General features: G+C 44.1%; 2 protein-coding genes across 3 annotated transcripts in view; one reads left to right on the top strand and one right to left on the bottom strand.

The window, feature by feature from the left end:
* Window positions 1-10,215, top strand: part of LOC140536208 (general transcription factor 3C polypeptide 1) — a 37,248-nt gene extending 27,033 nt beyond the window's left edge. For both annotated transcript variants that reach the window (XM_072657912.1, XM_072657913.1), the window contains exons 26-36: window positions 1-53; window positions 681-740; window positions 1,536-1,629; window positions 2,288-2,464; window positions 3,114-3,652; window positions 4,384-4,622; window positions 5,037-5,320; window positions 6,733-7,399; window positions 7,533-7,569; window positions 8,383-8,566; window positions 8,696-10,215. The exon at window positions 1-53 is cut by the window's left edge and continues 60 nt beyond it. In XM_072657912.1, the coding sequence (XP_072514013.1) occupies window positions 1-53; window positions 681-740; window positions 1,536-1,629; window positions 2,288-2,464; window positions 3,114-3,652; window positions 4,384-4,622; window positions 5,037-5,320; window positions 6,733-7,399; window positions 7,533-7,569; window positions 8,383-8,566; window positions 8,696-8,923 (2,562 nt within the window). In that variant the 3' untranslated portion in view covers window positions 8,924-10,215. The remainder of the gene's footprint in view (window positions 54-680; window positions 741-1,535; window positions 1,630-2,287; window positions 2,465-3,113; window positions 3,653-4,383; window positions 4,623-5,036; window positions 5,321-6,732; window positions 7,400-7,532; window positions 7,570-8,382; window positions 8,567-8,695) is intronic.
* A 96-nt stretch (window positions 10,216-10,311) lies between these two features.
* LOC140536214 (SEC14-like protein 5) overlaps window positions 10,312-17,500 on the bottom strand; it is a 21,662-nt gene continuing 14,473 nt past the window's right edge. Inside the window, exons 10-17 of the mRNA XM_072657925.1 lie at window positions 17,433-17,500; window positions 17,209-17,279; window positions 16,354-16,525; window positions 15,259-15,393; window positions 15,006-15,143; window positions 12,017-12,256; window positions 11,761-11,921; window positions 10,312-11,230 (exon numbers count right to left, since the gene is read on the bottom strand). The exon at window positions 17,433-17,500 is cut by the window's right edge and continues 103 nt beyond it. Coding sequence (XP_072514026.1) covers window positions 11,125-11,230; window positions 11,761-11,921; window positions 12,017-12,256; window positions 15,006-15,143; window positions 15,259-15,393; window positions 16,354-16,525; window positions 17,209-17,279; window positions 17,433-17,500 — 1,091 coding nt within the window. The 3' untranslated portion in view covers window positions 10,312-11,124. The remainder of the gene's footprint in view (window positions 11,231-11,760; window positions 11,922-12,016; window positions 12,257-15,005; window positions 15,144-15,258; window positions 15,394-16,353; window positions 16,526-17,208; window positions 17,280-17,432) is intronic.

Raw genomic sequence — 17,500 nt, 5'->3', positions numbered from 1 at the left:
TACGGTGCCAGTGAGATCATCATTCCAGACACCAAGGAGGAGCTCTTTAACAAGTAACACACACACACACACACACACACACACACACACACACACACACACACACACACACGCGCATGCAAATGTTTGTGGACACAGATGCAAATGCACACACACAGCTTGTCCTTTTCCTGGAGATAAGCAACCACATAGCAGCAACCACCTGGGTTACCATAGCAACCACACAGCATTTCCTTAAGGAAATATGCTTTACAATGACACTATATGGCCAAAAGTATTGGGACACCTGCTCATGCACTGTTTCTTCTGAAATCAAGAGTATTAAAAATAGCTGATCCTGCTTCTGTTGGAGTAACTGTCTCTACTGTCCAGAGAAGAAGACTTTCTACTAGATTTTGGAGGAGCATTGCTGTGAGGATTTGATTGCATTCAGCGTCAAGAGTCTTAGTGAGGGCCACCTCATCATCCCCATCCATCATTTCAGAGAGGCCTATCGTATTGGCAGTGTGTCTCTACAGGGATTAGACGAGCTGTGTGATCTGTGTCAGCAGTGGGTGGAACCTGGAGTAGATGAATGCATTTATTACAAAGGGTGTCCACAAACATTTGGACAATGTATGATCTCGTCCGCTGTATCGTCTGAGTGATCAGAACTCTGATCTCCTTTAACTGTGTTCCAGGTTTAAAGTCTACATTATCGGAGAAGAACCAGCACACAGAACCAAGGACATGCTTACCAGGTGTGTGTGTGTGTGTGTGTGTGTGTGTACTATTCATAATAAAGCGTCATTTTGATTATTCCTCTGGTTAGCAACATTAGCATTTAGTCTGCGGTTTGACAAACAATGTAATAATTAGGATTGCACATTGCACCATATCAACCACTTAGGAAAAACCATAGAAATAAACTGGGATATTACAGTAACCATCTAGCAAAAATATAGCAACCACTTAGCAACCACCTGGGTTCCATAACGATCATCTAGCATCCACATACCAACACCATAGCAACCACCTGGGATACCATGTCAACCACTTCGCAACACCATAGCTACCACCTGGGAAACCATTGTAACTACCTACCAGCACTATAGCAACCACTTAGCATTCACCTGGGATTACCATAATAACCACCTAGCAACATTATAGCAACCACTTAGCAACCACCTGGGATTACCATAATAACCACCTAGCAACATTATAGCAACCACCTGGGATTACCATAGTAACCACCTAGCAACACTATAGCAACCACTCAGCATCCATCTGGGAAACCATTGTAACCACCTAGCAACAGTATAGCAACCACTTAGCAACCACGTGGGATTATCATAGTAACCACAGCCTAGCAACAGCTTGGAAGTGGAGCTGCAGGTAACTCAGATTCCTGTGAATCTCCAGCCTCAGTGCTGTGTGTGTTTATAGTTACACGGATATGATCATTAATATACAGATAATCAATAACTAAATGAATGGAGTGTTCAGAATGTAGTGTGTGATTATTAGTGTGTGTGTGTGTGTGTGTGTGCACGCAGTGTGGAGGATGTTCACTCTCTGGTGCTGAATAATTTGATCCAGAGCACTCTGGTCCTCTCCAACTCACAGATGAAGAGCTGCCAGGCCTTCCAGGTACCACCCAACCCCATAAACACCCATACACACACACACACACACACACACACACACACACACACAGTGAGGTTCATCTACAGGGGCTCGCTGAAGTCACGTTATTGAGGTGTGCCGAGCCTTAAACAAAGGACATTCCAGAGAACCTTAGAAACAGAGCTGGGACAGCTTCCTGAACCATTTCTAAAGAGTTTGACCTCCACCAGCCCACTGCTGGAGTTATAATCCCTCCTAGAGAGAATAATATTATAGGAACTCACAAAGAACCCAACATCTAAGGACTTACAGGCCTACAGGAAACCTAGAAAGCATGTGGGGTGGCAGGGCTGCTCAAAAATCCTGGTTCGATGGATGACGGTATGGTGAAACCTATGAGTTTTGGACTGTACCAGCAAATTCTTCAGGAGAATGTCAGGGTGTCTGTCCTTTAACATAAGTTCAGCTGGAAGTGGGCCATGCAGCAGGACAATGACCCTAAGCAGACGAGTGAGTCTGGGGTGTAATGGTTAAAGCAGGAGGAATTCCACACTTTAGGAATGACCAGGTCAAAGTCCAGACCTTCACACAGTAGTTCTGTAGTGGGAGGGGCTAAACAGAGTGGTTTTCTTATATGGCTATAACCCGATCTGCTCTATCTCTCTCCCTCCCCCTCGGTCAGTCCTTCTCCCTCTACAGTAGGTATAAGACTGAGGTGTTGCAGCAGGCCTTCCTCAACTGTAAGAAACGTGGGTTAGTCAACCGGCGCCGGGCCAACAAGATCCTCGGCCCAAAGAAGAGCAGAGCCGTCCCCTTCATGCCCATGTCCTACCAGCTCTCTCAGCACTACTACAGGTACCTCCTACTCGAAGTACAAGATCACCAGTAGATTCCCTGCAGATTGCTGACGGGTCATCTGACCCCACAGTTTTTCAGACCTCCTACAGGTCACCCGCAGGCCCTCCCTTGTAAATCTTCTGTTGATCCGTAGGAGACCCATTGGCCCTCATATTTCCTGTAGATCCCCCACTGAACACCTGCTGATCAGGCAGCTGTTAGAGAACAGTGGCCAATCATTTCTACGTGAGGGTGTCTCTTGTGGGTATCTCCAGGTAATCTGCACCCTGTGATCATCTTATTGGAGATCTTTCAGGGATCTCAGAGTGATTGAAGGGAATCTATTGATGATCTCTGGGTGATCCGGTGAGCATTTGTCCGGGATCTGGAGGGGTGGGTTATGTGACTGATGATGGACTACGTATGAGTGATGTTTTTATGGATCTCTTGGGTACCTTATGGATGATTGGCGGGTGATGTGAATGGTCCACCAGAGTAATCTCTGGGGATCTCTTTGGAATTCATGAGGAATTTGCGTCTATGGATGATCTGTGGTGATCTCTTGAGGATTTATGGGGCGTCTTTTGATGATTGAGTCTATACACACTAGATCTAGATCTTCTCTTAGCTCTATGCTCTGCGTCTACACACACGTCTTTCTCTCCAGGTACTTCACATGGAGATTCCCCAGCACTCTGTGCAATGAGCTTTATGACCTGCTGGAGGCTCTGCGTCAGAAAGGAGTGGTGGACCGGCCCAACAGCTTCTCCTTCCAGCAGGAGAAAGAGGTGGAGAAAGCTAGGCAGGAGATGAAGGAGAAGACAGGCGAGGGCGAGAAGAAGGACGACAGTCAGAATGCAGAGAGGAGAAAAGAGGTGGAGGTGGATGCGGGACGGCGTCTGAGCAGGGGAGATGGACACCAGCGGGAGAACTCTGCAGTAGACCCTCCAGTCCCCCCTGGTGATGTGAAGGATTCTGCTGGAGATGCCTTTTTAGCACCCCTTGATGATGCCAAGGGTCCTGCTGTAGACCCTTTGGCTTCCCCTGATGACGTGGAGGACATGCTGACGTTCCCCATAGACGCTCCAGGTGGGGCGTCACTGTGCTGCCTCTCACTCATGACTCTGGGGCTGCTGACGGTGGACGTGTCCATACCACAGCAGGTCGTGGTGGTGGACAGTACGCTGGTGGACAACGAGGTGGTGAAGAGGTATATATTTATGTTATTAGAACTTCATACTGGATATTAATGTTATTAGAGCTTCATACTGGATATTAATGCTATTAGAACTTCATACTGGATATTAATGCTATTAGAACTTCATACTGGATATTAATGCTATTAGAACTTCATACTGGATATTAATGTTATTAGAGCTTCATACTGGATATTAATGCTATTAGAGCTTCATACTGGATATTAATATTATTAGAACTTCATACTGGATATTAATGTTATTAGAGCTTCATACTGGATATTAATGTTATTAGAACTTCATACTGGATATGAATGCTATTAGAGCATTCATACTGGATATGAGTGTTATTAGAACTTCATACTGGATATTAATGTTATTAGAGCATTCATACTGGATATGAGTGTTATTAGAACTTCATACTGGATATTAATGTTATTAGAACTTCATACTGGATATTAATGCTATTAGAGCTTTATTCTGGATATTAATGCTATTAGAGCTTCATACTGAATATTAATGCTATTAGAGCTTCATACTGGATATTAATGTTATTAGAGCATTCATACTGGATATGAATGCTATTAGAGCATTCATACTGGATATGAATGCTATTAGAGCATTCATACTGGATATGAGTGTTATTAGAACTTCATACTGGATATTAATGCTTTTAGAGCTTCATACTGGATATTAATGCTATTAGAACTTCATACTGGATATTAATGTTATTTTGTGTCACCAGTATCACTAAAGAGCTAGATGAGGATGAGGATGATGAAGGAGAGGATGACAGGAGGGGGCGTGTTGAGGTGAAAGCTAGGCAGGCGTCCCACACCAACTACCTGCTGATGAGAGGGTACTTCGTCCCGGGCATCATCAGCCTGAGGAACATCAACTCCACTGAACACATCGCCGTCAACTCCTGCACTGTTAAGATGCGTCTGCGGCACACACCCTTACACACACTCTTCTCAGAGACTGGTTAGTACACACTCACACACTCATTACCTTTACGCATAATGAGTAAAATCAGTGGTTTAAACTGATAATGAATGTTGTTGTTGGTATTTTGAATAGTTACTGTGTGAGTACACTAGGGGGCTCTGTGTTCAGTTTAAAGCATTAGCTAGTTTTAGTTGCTAATTAGCATTAGTTGCTAATGCTAGCTAATTCTAACAGAATTAGATAGCATTATTTTTTTTTTCGCCACAGGTAGCGCACGTTAGCTATTTCCAGTTAGCAGAGCTAAATAATGTTACTATTTTGCTAGCATTTATCGCTAATTTATCTCTCTCTCTCTCTCTGTCTGTCTCTCTCTGTCTTTCTCTCTCTCTCTCTCTCTCTGTCTCTCTCTCTCACTCTGTCTCTCTCTCTCTCTCTCTCTCTCTCTCTCAGATGGTGCTGTCTCGCTGGTGACTCGGCTGCCTGGTCTCTCTGTGCCGGCGTCGTTCTCTCGTCTGTTCAAGCTGCAGAAGAGTGTGTGTGAGCGGAGTTTTGTGGAGGAGTGTGTGCGTGTGTTGGGTTACAGCAGTGCGGACGTGGAGGCGGTTCAGACCCTCAGGGCCGCCGTGCAGGAGTGGGCGGAGTTTGGTAGTGACAGACTTCAGCTAAGCAATAGGTTCTCACACTTGGAACAGCTGGAGCACGGCAGGACCAGAACACTGCAGCAATACATACAGGTAAAAAACACTGCGGTAATACATACAGGTCAAATTATACTGCGGTAATACATACAGGTCAAATTATACTGCAGTAATACATACAGGTCAAATTATACTGCGGTAATACATACAGGTCAAATTATATTGCGGTAGTACATACAGGTAAAAAACACTGCGGTAGTACATACAGGTAAAATAACCCTGCGGCAATACATACAGGTCAAATTATACTGCTGTAATACATACAGGTAAAAAAACACTGCGGCAGTACATACAGGTCAAATTATACTGCTGTAATACATACAGGTAAAAAACACTGCAGTAATACATACAGGTCAAATTATACTGCAGCAATACATACAGGTCAAATTATACTGCGGTAATACATACAGGTCAAATTATATTGCGGTAGTACATACAGGTAAAATAACCCTGCGGCAATACATACAGGTCAAATTATACTGCTGTAATACATACAGGTAAAAAAACACTGCGGCAGTACATACAGGTCAAATTATACTGCTGTAATACATACAGGTAAAAAACACTGCAGTAATACATACAGGTCAAATTATACTGCAGCAATACATACAGGTAAAAAACACTGCGGTAATGCATACAGGTCAAATTATACTGCTGTAATACATACAGGTAAAAAAAACACTGCGGCAGTACATACAGGTCAAATTATACTGCTGTAATACATACAGGTAAAAAACACTGCAGTAATACATACAGGTCAAATTATACTGCAGCAATACATACAGGTAAAAAACACTGCGGTAATGCATACAGGTCAAATTATACTGCTGTAATACATACAGGTAAAAAAACACTGCGGTAATAAAGGTCAAATTATACTGCGGTAGTACATACAGGTCAAATTATACTGCAGTAATACATACAGGTAAAATAACTGCGGCAATACATACAGGTAAAATAACACTGCGGCAGTACATACAGGTAAAAAAACACTGAGCTAATACATACAGGTAAAAAAACACTGCGGCAATACATACAGGTAAAATAACATTGAGCTAATACATACAGGTAAAAAAAAAACACTGAGCTAATACATACAGGTAAAAAAAACACTGAGCTAATACATACAGGTAAAAAAAAAACACTGAGCTAATACATACAGGTAAAAAAAAAACACTGAGCTAATACATACAGGTCAAATAACACTGAGCTAATACATACAGGTAAAAAAACACTGAGCTAATACATACAGGTAAAAAAACACTGAGCTAATACATACAGGTAAAATAACATTGAGCTAATACATACAGGTAAAATAACATTGAGCTAATACATACAGGTAAAATAACCCTGCGGCAATACATACAGGTAAAAAAAAAACACTGAGCTAATACATACAGGTAAAATAACCCGATTTGATCATGTGACCAGTGTGTGTTTGCTTGTAGGATCTGATAGACGGGGATGAGCTGTTGGAGGTGGGTGGTCTTTCTTCGCGGTTGGTGTGTGTGGAATCCAGCGCCCCCTGGCTCCTGACGTGTCCCACACAGGTGGGTGAGGATGTGTCCCCGGCTCTCGCCGCCCCAGAGTCACTGAAACGCAAGCTGCCGTTCAGCAGCCCTCCGTCAGGCGCAGACAGACCCCCTCCAGCCAAGAGAGCGGCCATAGAGAGGGTTGCCTTGGAGACCACTGCCGCGGGGGCCGCCTCCGGTGAGGCTGCTGTTGGGGAGGCCGTCGTTCCTGGAACCCCTGCACCTGAGACAGTTGCTGTGGACACCATTGCTGCTGCTGTTGAGACAGTTGCTCCTAAGGTAGCAGCAATGGAGGACGTCCTTGCTCAGTCTGCTGCCATGGAGACTGGTGCTGCCAGGTCTGCTGCCGTGGTAACCACCTCAGCTGAGTCTACTGCAGCTGAGACCGCCACTGATGCCAAGCCCGTTGAAAAGGGGGTGGTTGTCATGGAGGCCGCCGTTGCAGACTCTGCTTCCAAGGAAACCGTTACACCTGATGAAGTTACCATGGAGACCGCCCCTGCCCAGGCTGATCGGACACAGGCAGGGCTGTGTGATGAGGCAGCAGCTCAGAGACAGAACGCAGCACAGACCTCAGCCTCAGGTCAGAGAGAGTGTCTCAGTGTTTACTCTCTTTATCTTGGTGTCTGTGCACTCCTGTGTCACTCCTCCAAGAGTGTCACTCCTCCTCAGTGTTGTGTGTATTTACTCACAGACTTTCTTTGTTCCTGCTGCAGGTGATGGAGGAGGTGGTGAAGGTTCAGAGCAGGAGGAGTAAGTCTGGTTCTAGACTCGTTCTAGATACCTTAATTAAGCTCTTATTAATGTATATATTATTATTATTATTATTATTATTATTATTATTATTATTATTACACTGATGAGCCAAAACATTATGACCGCTCAGATGAAGGTCACAGTGTAGATGATTGGGCATCAGAGCTGCATGTGAAGGTCTGGGTTCTCGATTAGACGCTAACTAGACAGTAGGTTCTCATAGTCGACGTGACTGATGTGGAGAAATGGACAGACCTGAGACACTGGGGTCAGATCATTATGTCCAGGTGACTGGACCATCCCAAATGCCCTCCAGGCTCGCACGGGACTCCCAGTCAGCAGCAGTGGTGAGGGTCTCCAGAAGAGATGGAGTACCTACCTCAGGCGCCCGAGGATCAGTGATGGTTACGGGAGGTGGAATGTGTCACAGCGCCCTCTGCTGTTCATGTGGCTACGAGTCAAGAGTGTTCCCATGCTGGCCCCTGTCCATTGTCTCCCACAATGGACACGAAAGCCTCAAACCTGGACCTCGGAGTGGTGGAAGAGGGTGGGCTGAGTCGCGCTCTCTCGTCCATCACGTGAACGAGCGGATGTGTGTACTCCCTGTGTTTACCTGCAGGAGGTGCTAGAACAAGAACTCCATCTCCAACTCCACCCCCTACAGAACTTAAAGCCGGGTTCTGCTGAGATGCTTGTTAGAAGGTTTTGGCTCATCTGTGTGTATTAGTGGTTCCCTTTCTTAACACTAATATTACATTAAAGTGTGTGTGTGTGTGTGTGTGTGTGTGTGTGTGTCTCTCTCTCTCTCAGTGTGTTGAGCTTTGTGGCTCGGCCGTGGCGGATCGTGGACGGTTCTCTGAACAGGCCGGTGTGTAAGGGGATGCTGGAGGCTTTACTGCTGCACATCATGACGCACCCGACCATCCCTGAACCTTCCCTGCTGCACTACTACAGTGGAGTCCTGCAGCCTGTGGTCATCCTTGACCTGCTGCAGGTAAGCCCTCCTACACACCTGCTCCACCCAATCAGCTGTCAGTCACCTGTACTCACCTGTCAGAGACACTCCTACACATTCATAGGTGTACCTGAACTGAGTGTGTGTGTGTGTGTGTGTGTGTTGCAGGTGCTGATCGAGCTGGGCTGTGTGAGGAAGCGTTTTGCAGTGGGTCGGCCCAAAGCTTCTCTGTTCTCGCGCCCCAGAGCTCCGGAGGTCCGGGGTCAGGGGGAGGTCAGCGTGACGGAGGATGTTGTGGTCTTCTACGAGCCCACGGTGGACTGCAGTCTCAGGCTGTCTCAGGTGTTCCCCCACGAGAGCAACTGGAACAAATGGGTGCAGCTGTGTGTGCGCTGACCCCCCCCCCCTCCCCCTTCCCCCACCCCCACCTGCTTCCTGATTTTCTAATTGATTTCTAATCTAATTCTAAATTCTGTTTAATTTAACTGGTGTTTAGAAGAAACGGCAAAAACGAATAAAGTCTTACTGGTTTTACTGCAGGTTGTTCTGCTCTCCTCAGAGACACAGAGCCGAGACGGCGCCCTCGTTAGTGTGGAAGCAGCTTTAATTAATTACCACAAACATCCTGAAGTCCTTGTTTCCCATCAGGGACGCTTGCAGTGAGCTGAGGTTCCTAGCGGTCAGTCGCTCGTACAGTACAGTCTGATTCAGCACACATCACCAGCTGATTCACGTAAAGGGGCGCTCCGGCCTCAAACCATCAACAAGCTGAGCTTTGGGAACCCGGGTTCTCTTAAAGCCACAGAACCCAAGTGCACCTCCGCCGAGTCTACAAACTATGAAGCCATGCCTGGTGGCTTAAATGGTCCTCACTTCTGGCCAGGCTGGTGCTACGTGGTTGCTGTGGTGTTCTAGGTACTGAATGGTTCACTGAATGGCTGGAGAACCCCTTTACCTGGTTCAGACTGGGTTCCTCTACAGTACACACATTCATCACTGCGGTTCTGTCCGGTACAAAAATAGCTGTTTTTACAAATGATTATTTCACATATCATGAAGGTCCATGGAAAGATAAACAGGAACAAAACAACAAAGACGAAGAAACCAGGTGTGCTTGTTCTCTCGTTAGCCCTCAGATTCATAATTCATCAATAAAGCAGTCTGTTAACGAGCTCGTTAAAATGCAAATGTGCCCGACAGTGCAGCGGGTTCACTTTTCAGTGCTGTGCTCAAGTATTGCTGAAAGTTCCTTCATTTTAGCCCTTTGAGGTACTAGTTCTATTCGCACCCTTCATTTACATAAATACATATTCATTATCTCAAACATTTATGGCTTTTAAAACTGTCATTTCAAAGAAATCCATGCAGATTTTCACCTCCACACATCACAGCTCGCCTAAACTCCTGATTTTATAGATATTTTTTTAGTGACGTGGAATTATTGCTGTCAGTGCTCGCCCATCATAAATACACCCACTCCAGACGGCCTTCAGGTCCATTATCCCGGAATTCAGAGCCCGGATTCACAAAAGCTTTCCTAAGAAATCTAAGAAACGGAGACGGTCTTAAAGGCAGTTCTTCAGAAAAGCTTAAGTTCTTAAATCTGAGCTTAATAAAGTCTTCATTATCTTCTTAAGATTCTCCAGAATTCGCAGTATGTTTTGTTACAGTTCATCATAAACACAAAAGAAACATTTTTTTAAAAATTAACTATTAATAATAAATCACTTTTTTTTAATAAAAAATTATCCATTTAATTTGATTTATATTAAATGTATTGTTCTTAGTTATGATTTATTATTATTATTATTATTATTATTATTATTATTTTATCATATTTGATCCATCCTGAAAAATATTTGTTGCCGTTTCACACTCCGTGATCTGTATGTATTTGTCTGGTGCATGCAGTGCATGGATAATCCACCAGGGGGCAGAACACATCTTTACATTCTTATTGATGTCATTCATTGTTGTTGACTTAATATATTATATATTATTGTTATTTTTATTAAGTGTGACTAATTATTAGGATTTTTTTATCTTATTGTTAAATTACTATTATTTGATGAATTAATTAAACATTAAATCTGTAAATCTGAAATATGCAGAACGAAGACGCTTTACTGAACCCGGCCCATGGTCTGAACTCCAGCCTAACAGCAGAACCTCCCAGTAGAGCCGGATCAGTAAAGGGTCTGAGCGTCTGAGTGAGTTTAGAAACAAAACACTCATAATTCAGAATTCATCCCTCGACTGATATATGTAAATGAGGTCTGTTCTGATTGGATGTCCTGTATTGCCCCTTATTATAATAGCAGACTGCACCCAAACACTCTGTATAACCTCAGCTTGAATGGGTGGGACTAAACTGCTGAAGGTTGAGTGGGTGGAGCTAAATTGCTGTGGGATGAATGGGTGGGGCTAAACTGCTGAAGGCTGAATGGGCGGGGCTAAACAGTTTTACAACCATAGGATTTGAGTCAAAAGGAGAATTTTTGTAGCCCTTAGTGTGTTTCTGCACCATGTTGATCAGTGTGTGTGTGTGTGTGTGTGTGTGTGTGTGTGTGTTATTATTGTATAATATTATCATGTGATTATCTGGAAATGTGAGAGCTGTCTTGTGATTGGCTGGAGGAGGTAGTTCCACCGCTGAGCTGAGAGAATCCACTGTGACAGGACTCCAGACTCGTCATTGATCCCCTACACACACACACACACACACACACACATTAAATAATCTATATTACACATAAATAACATATAATACATGTGATTATTCATAATAATTACATATAAACAAACTCTGAAATCAGAATAAACACTAATAATATCACTGCTACAGAAAGTGGTGGAGGTTCTCCATCACTGTGTTCATCATTAGAACATCTCCAAAGTTCTCCTCATGGAGTCTAGTGTTATTTAGAGTTCTCCTCAGATCAACACCTGGTTTGGTGGTAAATCAGGGCTTAATGATGGTAAATCAGGTGAGCTGCTGCTGCTGCTGCTGATGGAGGTGAACACATCCTCCACGCTGTGCTGGCTGGACTGGGGGGCGTCCAGGAGAACCCTGGAGGAACCAAGCTCTGTTCTTCAGACTAGCTCACCGACAAGATCTCACTACTTTCTTCAGAATGAGAAGCTCTTGTTTCTCCTTTTTACTGGATTTATGTTCAGCTGCTTTATCTGATCTGATGAGATCTGGAGCTTCTGCAGTAAATATTAAACCTCACCTGAAGTCGTGAGAAGCCAGCAGCTCAGTGTAGTACATAAGCTTGCAGGTGTGGGCGGATCCTGAAAATAATGGAATGACATCATCTGCTCTGGAGGCGTCGGGGCCACAGGCTGTCCACTGCAGTATGTACAGGCCGGGCCATCGGGTGATGTGGGAACCCTACCACACACAATTCAGAAGTGAGGCGGTGTGTGTGAGAGAGTGTGTGTGTGTGTGTGTGTGTGTGCGCTCTCTCTGCAGGTGAATGTGTGTACCTGTATGCTCTCTCCCTCTCTGCAGGTGAGTGGTGACTCCACCATGCTGTAGTCCACTCCTAAAGTCCAGCTCCCGTGGATTAGCTGGACGTTATTCAGCTCGGGCAGTGCAGCCGGCACCTCCTTCCTCAGGGGTTGAGGGGTCCTCTTAGAGTGGAAGATGTTGAACACCATGTCGCCTCTCAGGATGTCAAAGTCCCACGTGATTACCGATGATTCCTCCACCACCTCCATCATCACCTATTAGACGTTTACAGCCGTCAGTCTGAACACCTGAACAGTCAACTGCCTCCATTCAGGTTCCCATTCAAACCACCTCTGATTGGTCAATTATATACTTACCCCAAAAGAACTGAATTTAGAAACCTCTCTGATTGGTCACTTTCATACTGTCCTCATCAGGTCCCCAGTTAGAAACCTCTCTGATTGGTCACTTTCATACTGTCCTCATCAGGTCCCCAGTTAGAAACCTCTCTGATTGGTCACTTTCATACTGTCCTCATCAGGTCCCCAGTTAGAAACCTCTCTGATTGGTCTCATAGTTACGGTATAGTATTCTACAATAGATCAAGTTCATTTCTTGCCTCAAACATCTACAAACATCTACACATGTCTGCAAACATCTACACATGTCTGCAAACATCTACACATGCCTACAAACATCTACACATGCCTACAAACATCTACAAACATCTACACATGTCTACAACCATCTACACATGTCTGCAAACATCTACACATGCCTACAAACATCTACACATATCTACACATGTCTACAAACATCTACACATGCCTACAAACATCTACACATGCCTACAAACATCTACACATGTCTACAAACATCTACACATGCCTACAAACATCTACACATGTCTGCAAACATCTACACATGCCTACAAACATCTACACATGTCTACAAACATCTACACATGCCTACAAACATCTACACATGCCTACAAACATCTACACATGCCTACAAACATCTACACATGCCTACAAACATCTACACATGTCTACAAACATCTACACATGCCTACAAACATCTACACATGCCTACAAACATCTACACATGTCTACAAACATCTACACATGCCTACAAACATCTACACATGTCTGCAAACATCTACACATGCCTACAAACATCTACACATGTCTACAAACATCTACACATGCCTACAAACATCTACAAACATCTGCACATGCCTAAAAACATCTACAAACATCTACACATGTCTACAACCATCTACACATGCCTACAAACATCTACACATGTCTGCAAACATCTACACATGTCTACAAACATCTACACAAGCCTACAAACATCTACAAACATCTACACATGTCTACAACCATCTACACATGCATTCAAACATCTACACATGTCTACAAACATCTACACATGCCTACAAACATCTACACATGTCTGCAAACATCTACACATGCCTACAAACATCTACACATGCCTACAAACATCTACACATGTCTACAAACATCTACACATGTCTACAAACATCTACACATGCCTACAAACATCTACAAACATCTACACATGCCTAAAAACATCTACAAACATCTACACATGTCTACAACCATCTACACATGTCTGCAAACATCTACACATGCCTACAAACATCTACACATGTCTACAAACATCTACACATGCCTACAAACATCTACAAACATCTACACATGCCTACAAACATCTACAAACATCTACACATGCCTACAAACATCTACAAATATCTACACATGTCTACAACCATCTACACATGCATTCAAACATCTACACATGTCTACAAACATCTACACATATCTACACATGCCTACAAACATCTACACATGCCTACAAACATCTACACATGCCTACAAACATCTACACATGTCTACAAACATCTACACATGCCTACAAACATCTACACATGCCTACAAACATCTACAAACATCTACACATGTCTACAACCATCTACACATGCCTACAAACATCTACACATGTCTGCAAACATCTACACATGCCTACAAACATCTACACATGTCTGCAAACATCTACACATGCCTACAAACATCTACACATGTCTACAAACATCTACAAACATCTACACATGCCTAAAAACATCTACACATATCTACACATGTCTACAAACATCTAAACATGTCTGCAAACATCTACACATGCCTAAAAACATCTACAACCATCTACACATGTCTACAACCATCTACACATGTCTACAAACATCTACACATGTCTGCAAACATCTACACATGCCTAAAAACATCTACAAACATCTACACATGTCTAAAAACATCTACACATGTCTACAAACATCTACACATGCCTACAAACATCTACACATGCCTACAACTATCTACACATGTCTGCAAACATCTACACATGCCTAAAAACATCTACACATGTCTACAAACATCTACACATGCCTAAAAACATCTACACATGTCTACAAACATCTACACATGCCTAAAAACATCTACACATGTCTGCAAACATCTACACATGTCTACAAGCATCTACAAACATCTGCACATGCCTACAACCATCTACACATATCTACACATGTCTACAAACATCTACACATGCCTAAAAACATCTACACATGTCTGCAAACATCTACACATGTCTGCAAACATCTACACATGCCTAAAAACATCTACAACCATCTACACATGTCTACAACCATCTACACATGTCTACAAACATCTACACATGTCTGCAAACATCTACACATGCCTAAAAACATCTACAAACATCTACACATGTCTGCAACCATCTACACATGCCTAAAAACATCTACACATGTCTACAAACATCTACACATGCCTAAAAACATCTACACATGCCTACAAACATCTACACATGTCTACAAGCATCTACAAACATCTGCACATGTCCACAAACATCTACAAACATCTACACATGCCTACAAACATCTACACACGTCTACAATCTACATGTCTACGTCACTATCAGTGCTACCTCATGAGGAGCTCCTTTGAGAACCTGAGCTGACTGGTAGATGGTATCTGTCCACAGGCGGATGTGGTCAGCATTCTCCAGCTCCACCTCTGTCTGGTAGTACGACTTCGGCACCTGCCCTCCTTCTGGCACCCGACACTGAGCAGCCAACAAACAAGAATCCATTAAATGAGGGGACGAGGCTCCCAAACATTACTGGTTAAAAGTCTGGAGTCTTGGGGTGCCTGAGGTTGGTGTGGGGAGGCGACAGTACCAGACAGTCTCCGCCCAGGAAGTCTGGGATTATCTCTGAGTGGATGTAGTCCACCAGTCCTCCAGAGCCCAGGTAGTTGGAGCCGCTGTAGACCAGGAACTTCTGCCGTGTGTTCTCGTTAATGAAGGGGCTGACCTGCAGCGGACAGAGGCAGAAGAACGTCTGTACGGATCTCAGTTATGTGAGGGGATGCTGCAGAACTCAGTTCATCCAGTCCTGCAGAATCTGTGGTGATTCATCTCAGTCTCACCAGAACCAAGCCATGACGGACCTGACACAGCTGCACTGGGAGCAGGTGGGGTACTGCACAAATATGGACTGTCTAATGGCACCCAACGGTTACAGAGCTGAAGCAGTTCTCAAGTGGTTGCTAGGGTGTTGCTAAGTGGTTGCTATTGCTGTTCTTGGATGTTGCAATAGAATCTAAGGTGGTTGCTATATGGTTGCTAGGTGGTTTATATTGCTGTAGCAGGTGGTTGCTATGGAGTTATTAGATGGTTGACATTGCTGTTCAGAGTGCCTGCTATGTGGTTGCTAGGTTGTTGCTATTGCTGCTACAGGTGGTTCCTATGGGGGTTGCTGGGTTGTTTCTATTGTTATATCAAGTGGATGCTATTGTTATTTCAGGAGGTTGCTGTGGGGTTGCTAGGTGGTTTATACTGCAGTAGCAGATGGTCGCTATGGAGTTATCAGGTGGTTGACAATGCTGTTCAGAGTGCCTGCTATAGGATTGCTGGGCCGTCGTTATTGCTGTTCCAGGTGGTTGTTATGAGGTTGCTAGGTGGTTGCTATGGGGATGCTGGGTGATTCCTATTGTTGCTATTGCTGTTTCAAATGGTTGCTTTTGTTATTCCAAGTGGTTGTTAAGAGGATGCTAGATGTTTGCATTGGCTGTTCCAGGTGGTTGCTATGCAGTTGGTTTTGTGTACCAAGTGGATCCAATGAGGTTGCCAGGTGAATGTAATGCTGTTACAAGTGGTTGCTATAGTGATGATAAGTGATTGCTACAGTATTGCATGTGGCTAGGTGGTTGCTATGCCATTTTAAATGGTTGCTGTGATGGTAACAAGATCAGTTCCAGTGTGATTTGCCTACCAGGGTCCAGAGCACAGGGAACACTCTCGGCGCGCGGACGATCAGGAGCCGGCCCAGAGTCTCGGGGTAGTTGGCCTCCACCACCTCAATAATGCGCAGCAGAGCCTTCACACCTGGCCTCCACAGGTGACGCATGCTCAGACCCTCCAGATCCACCAGACACGTCCACGACCTGTTACAGCACACATCCCACCGACTTACATACCTGTATACTGGCCGCGGACCCCCTCACTGCATGTCCCTTTTCCAACCATGGCTATAGTTCAAAGATAAGCTTTGTCCCATACACTATATGTCCAAATGTTTGTGGACACCCATTCTAATGAATGCATTCTAAATTAACTGCTTTAAGCTGCACCCATTGTTGACACAGATGTGCAAATGCACACACAGCTTGTCTAGTCCCTGTAGAGAAGAAGTACTGCCAATAGAATAGGACCATCTGGAGCAGATCAACATCATGACCCTATTGGCTCCCTGCTGCCTAATAATGCCAGGCGTGGGCTAGAGGGGTATAAAGCCCCCCAGCATTGAGGAGCTGTGGAGCAGTGGAGGAGCTGTGTTCTCTGGAATGATGGTGGAGGAGCTCCATTCGGTACTCTTTTTTTATATAGGATGAGTTGAGGAGCTGGGGATGATGAGGTGCAGTAGACCTCACTAACGCTCTCAATCAAATCCTCACAGCAATGCTCCTCCTCCAAAATCTAGTAGAAAGTCTTCTTCTCTGGACAGTAGAGACAGTTACTCCAGCAGAAGCAGGAGAATCTATTTTTAATCCCTTTGATTTCAGAAGAAGCCGTGAATAAGCAGGTGTCTCAATACTTTTGTCCATATCATATACGCATGTGGACTCACATGATTGGCCGTCCAAATATTTTTGTGTTTTCTTCACACCTCTTCTGCCCCTCCTCATTAATAGACAAAACCTTCAAACACACACACACACACACACATGGTTTATAAATAATTTATAATATAAATTTACTTTAACATGATTAGAACAATTAAAAATAAATATAATATTATAATATTTCAGCGTTAGATCCACTGACTACATGTAGAAAGACGGAGTGTCTCACATGTCTGAGCAGGGCCTCCTCCCCCAGAGCTTTCACCAGTCCTTTAGTGTCCATGTGTCCGAGTCTCA

This window comes from Salminus brasiliensis, chromosome 15 (assembly GCF_030463535.1).
Source record: "Salminus brasiliensis chromosome 15, fSalBra1.hap2, whole genome shotgun sequence".
Taxonomy (NCBI): Eukaryota; Metazoa; Chordata; class Actinopteri; order Characiformes; family Bryconidae; genus Salminus; species Salminus brasiliensis.
The sequence above is the reverse complement of the archived record's forward strand: the minus strand, read 5'-3'. Positions and strand labels throughout refer to the sequence as shown.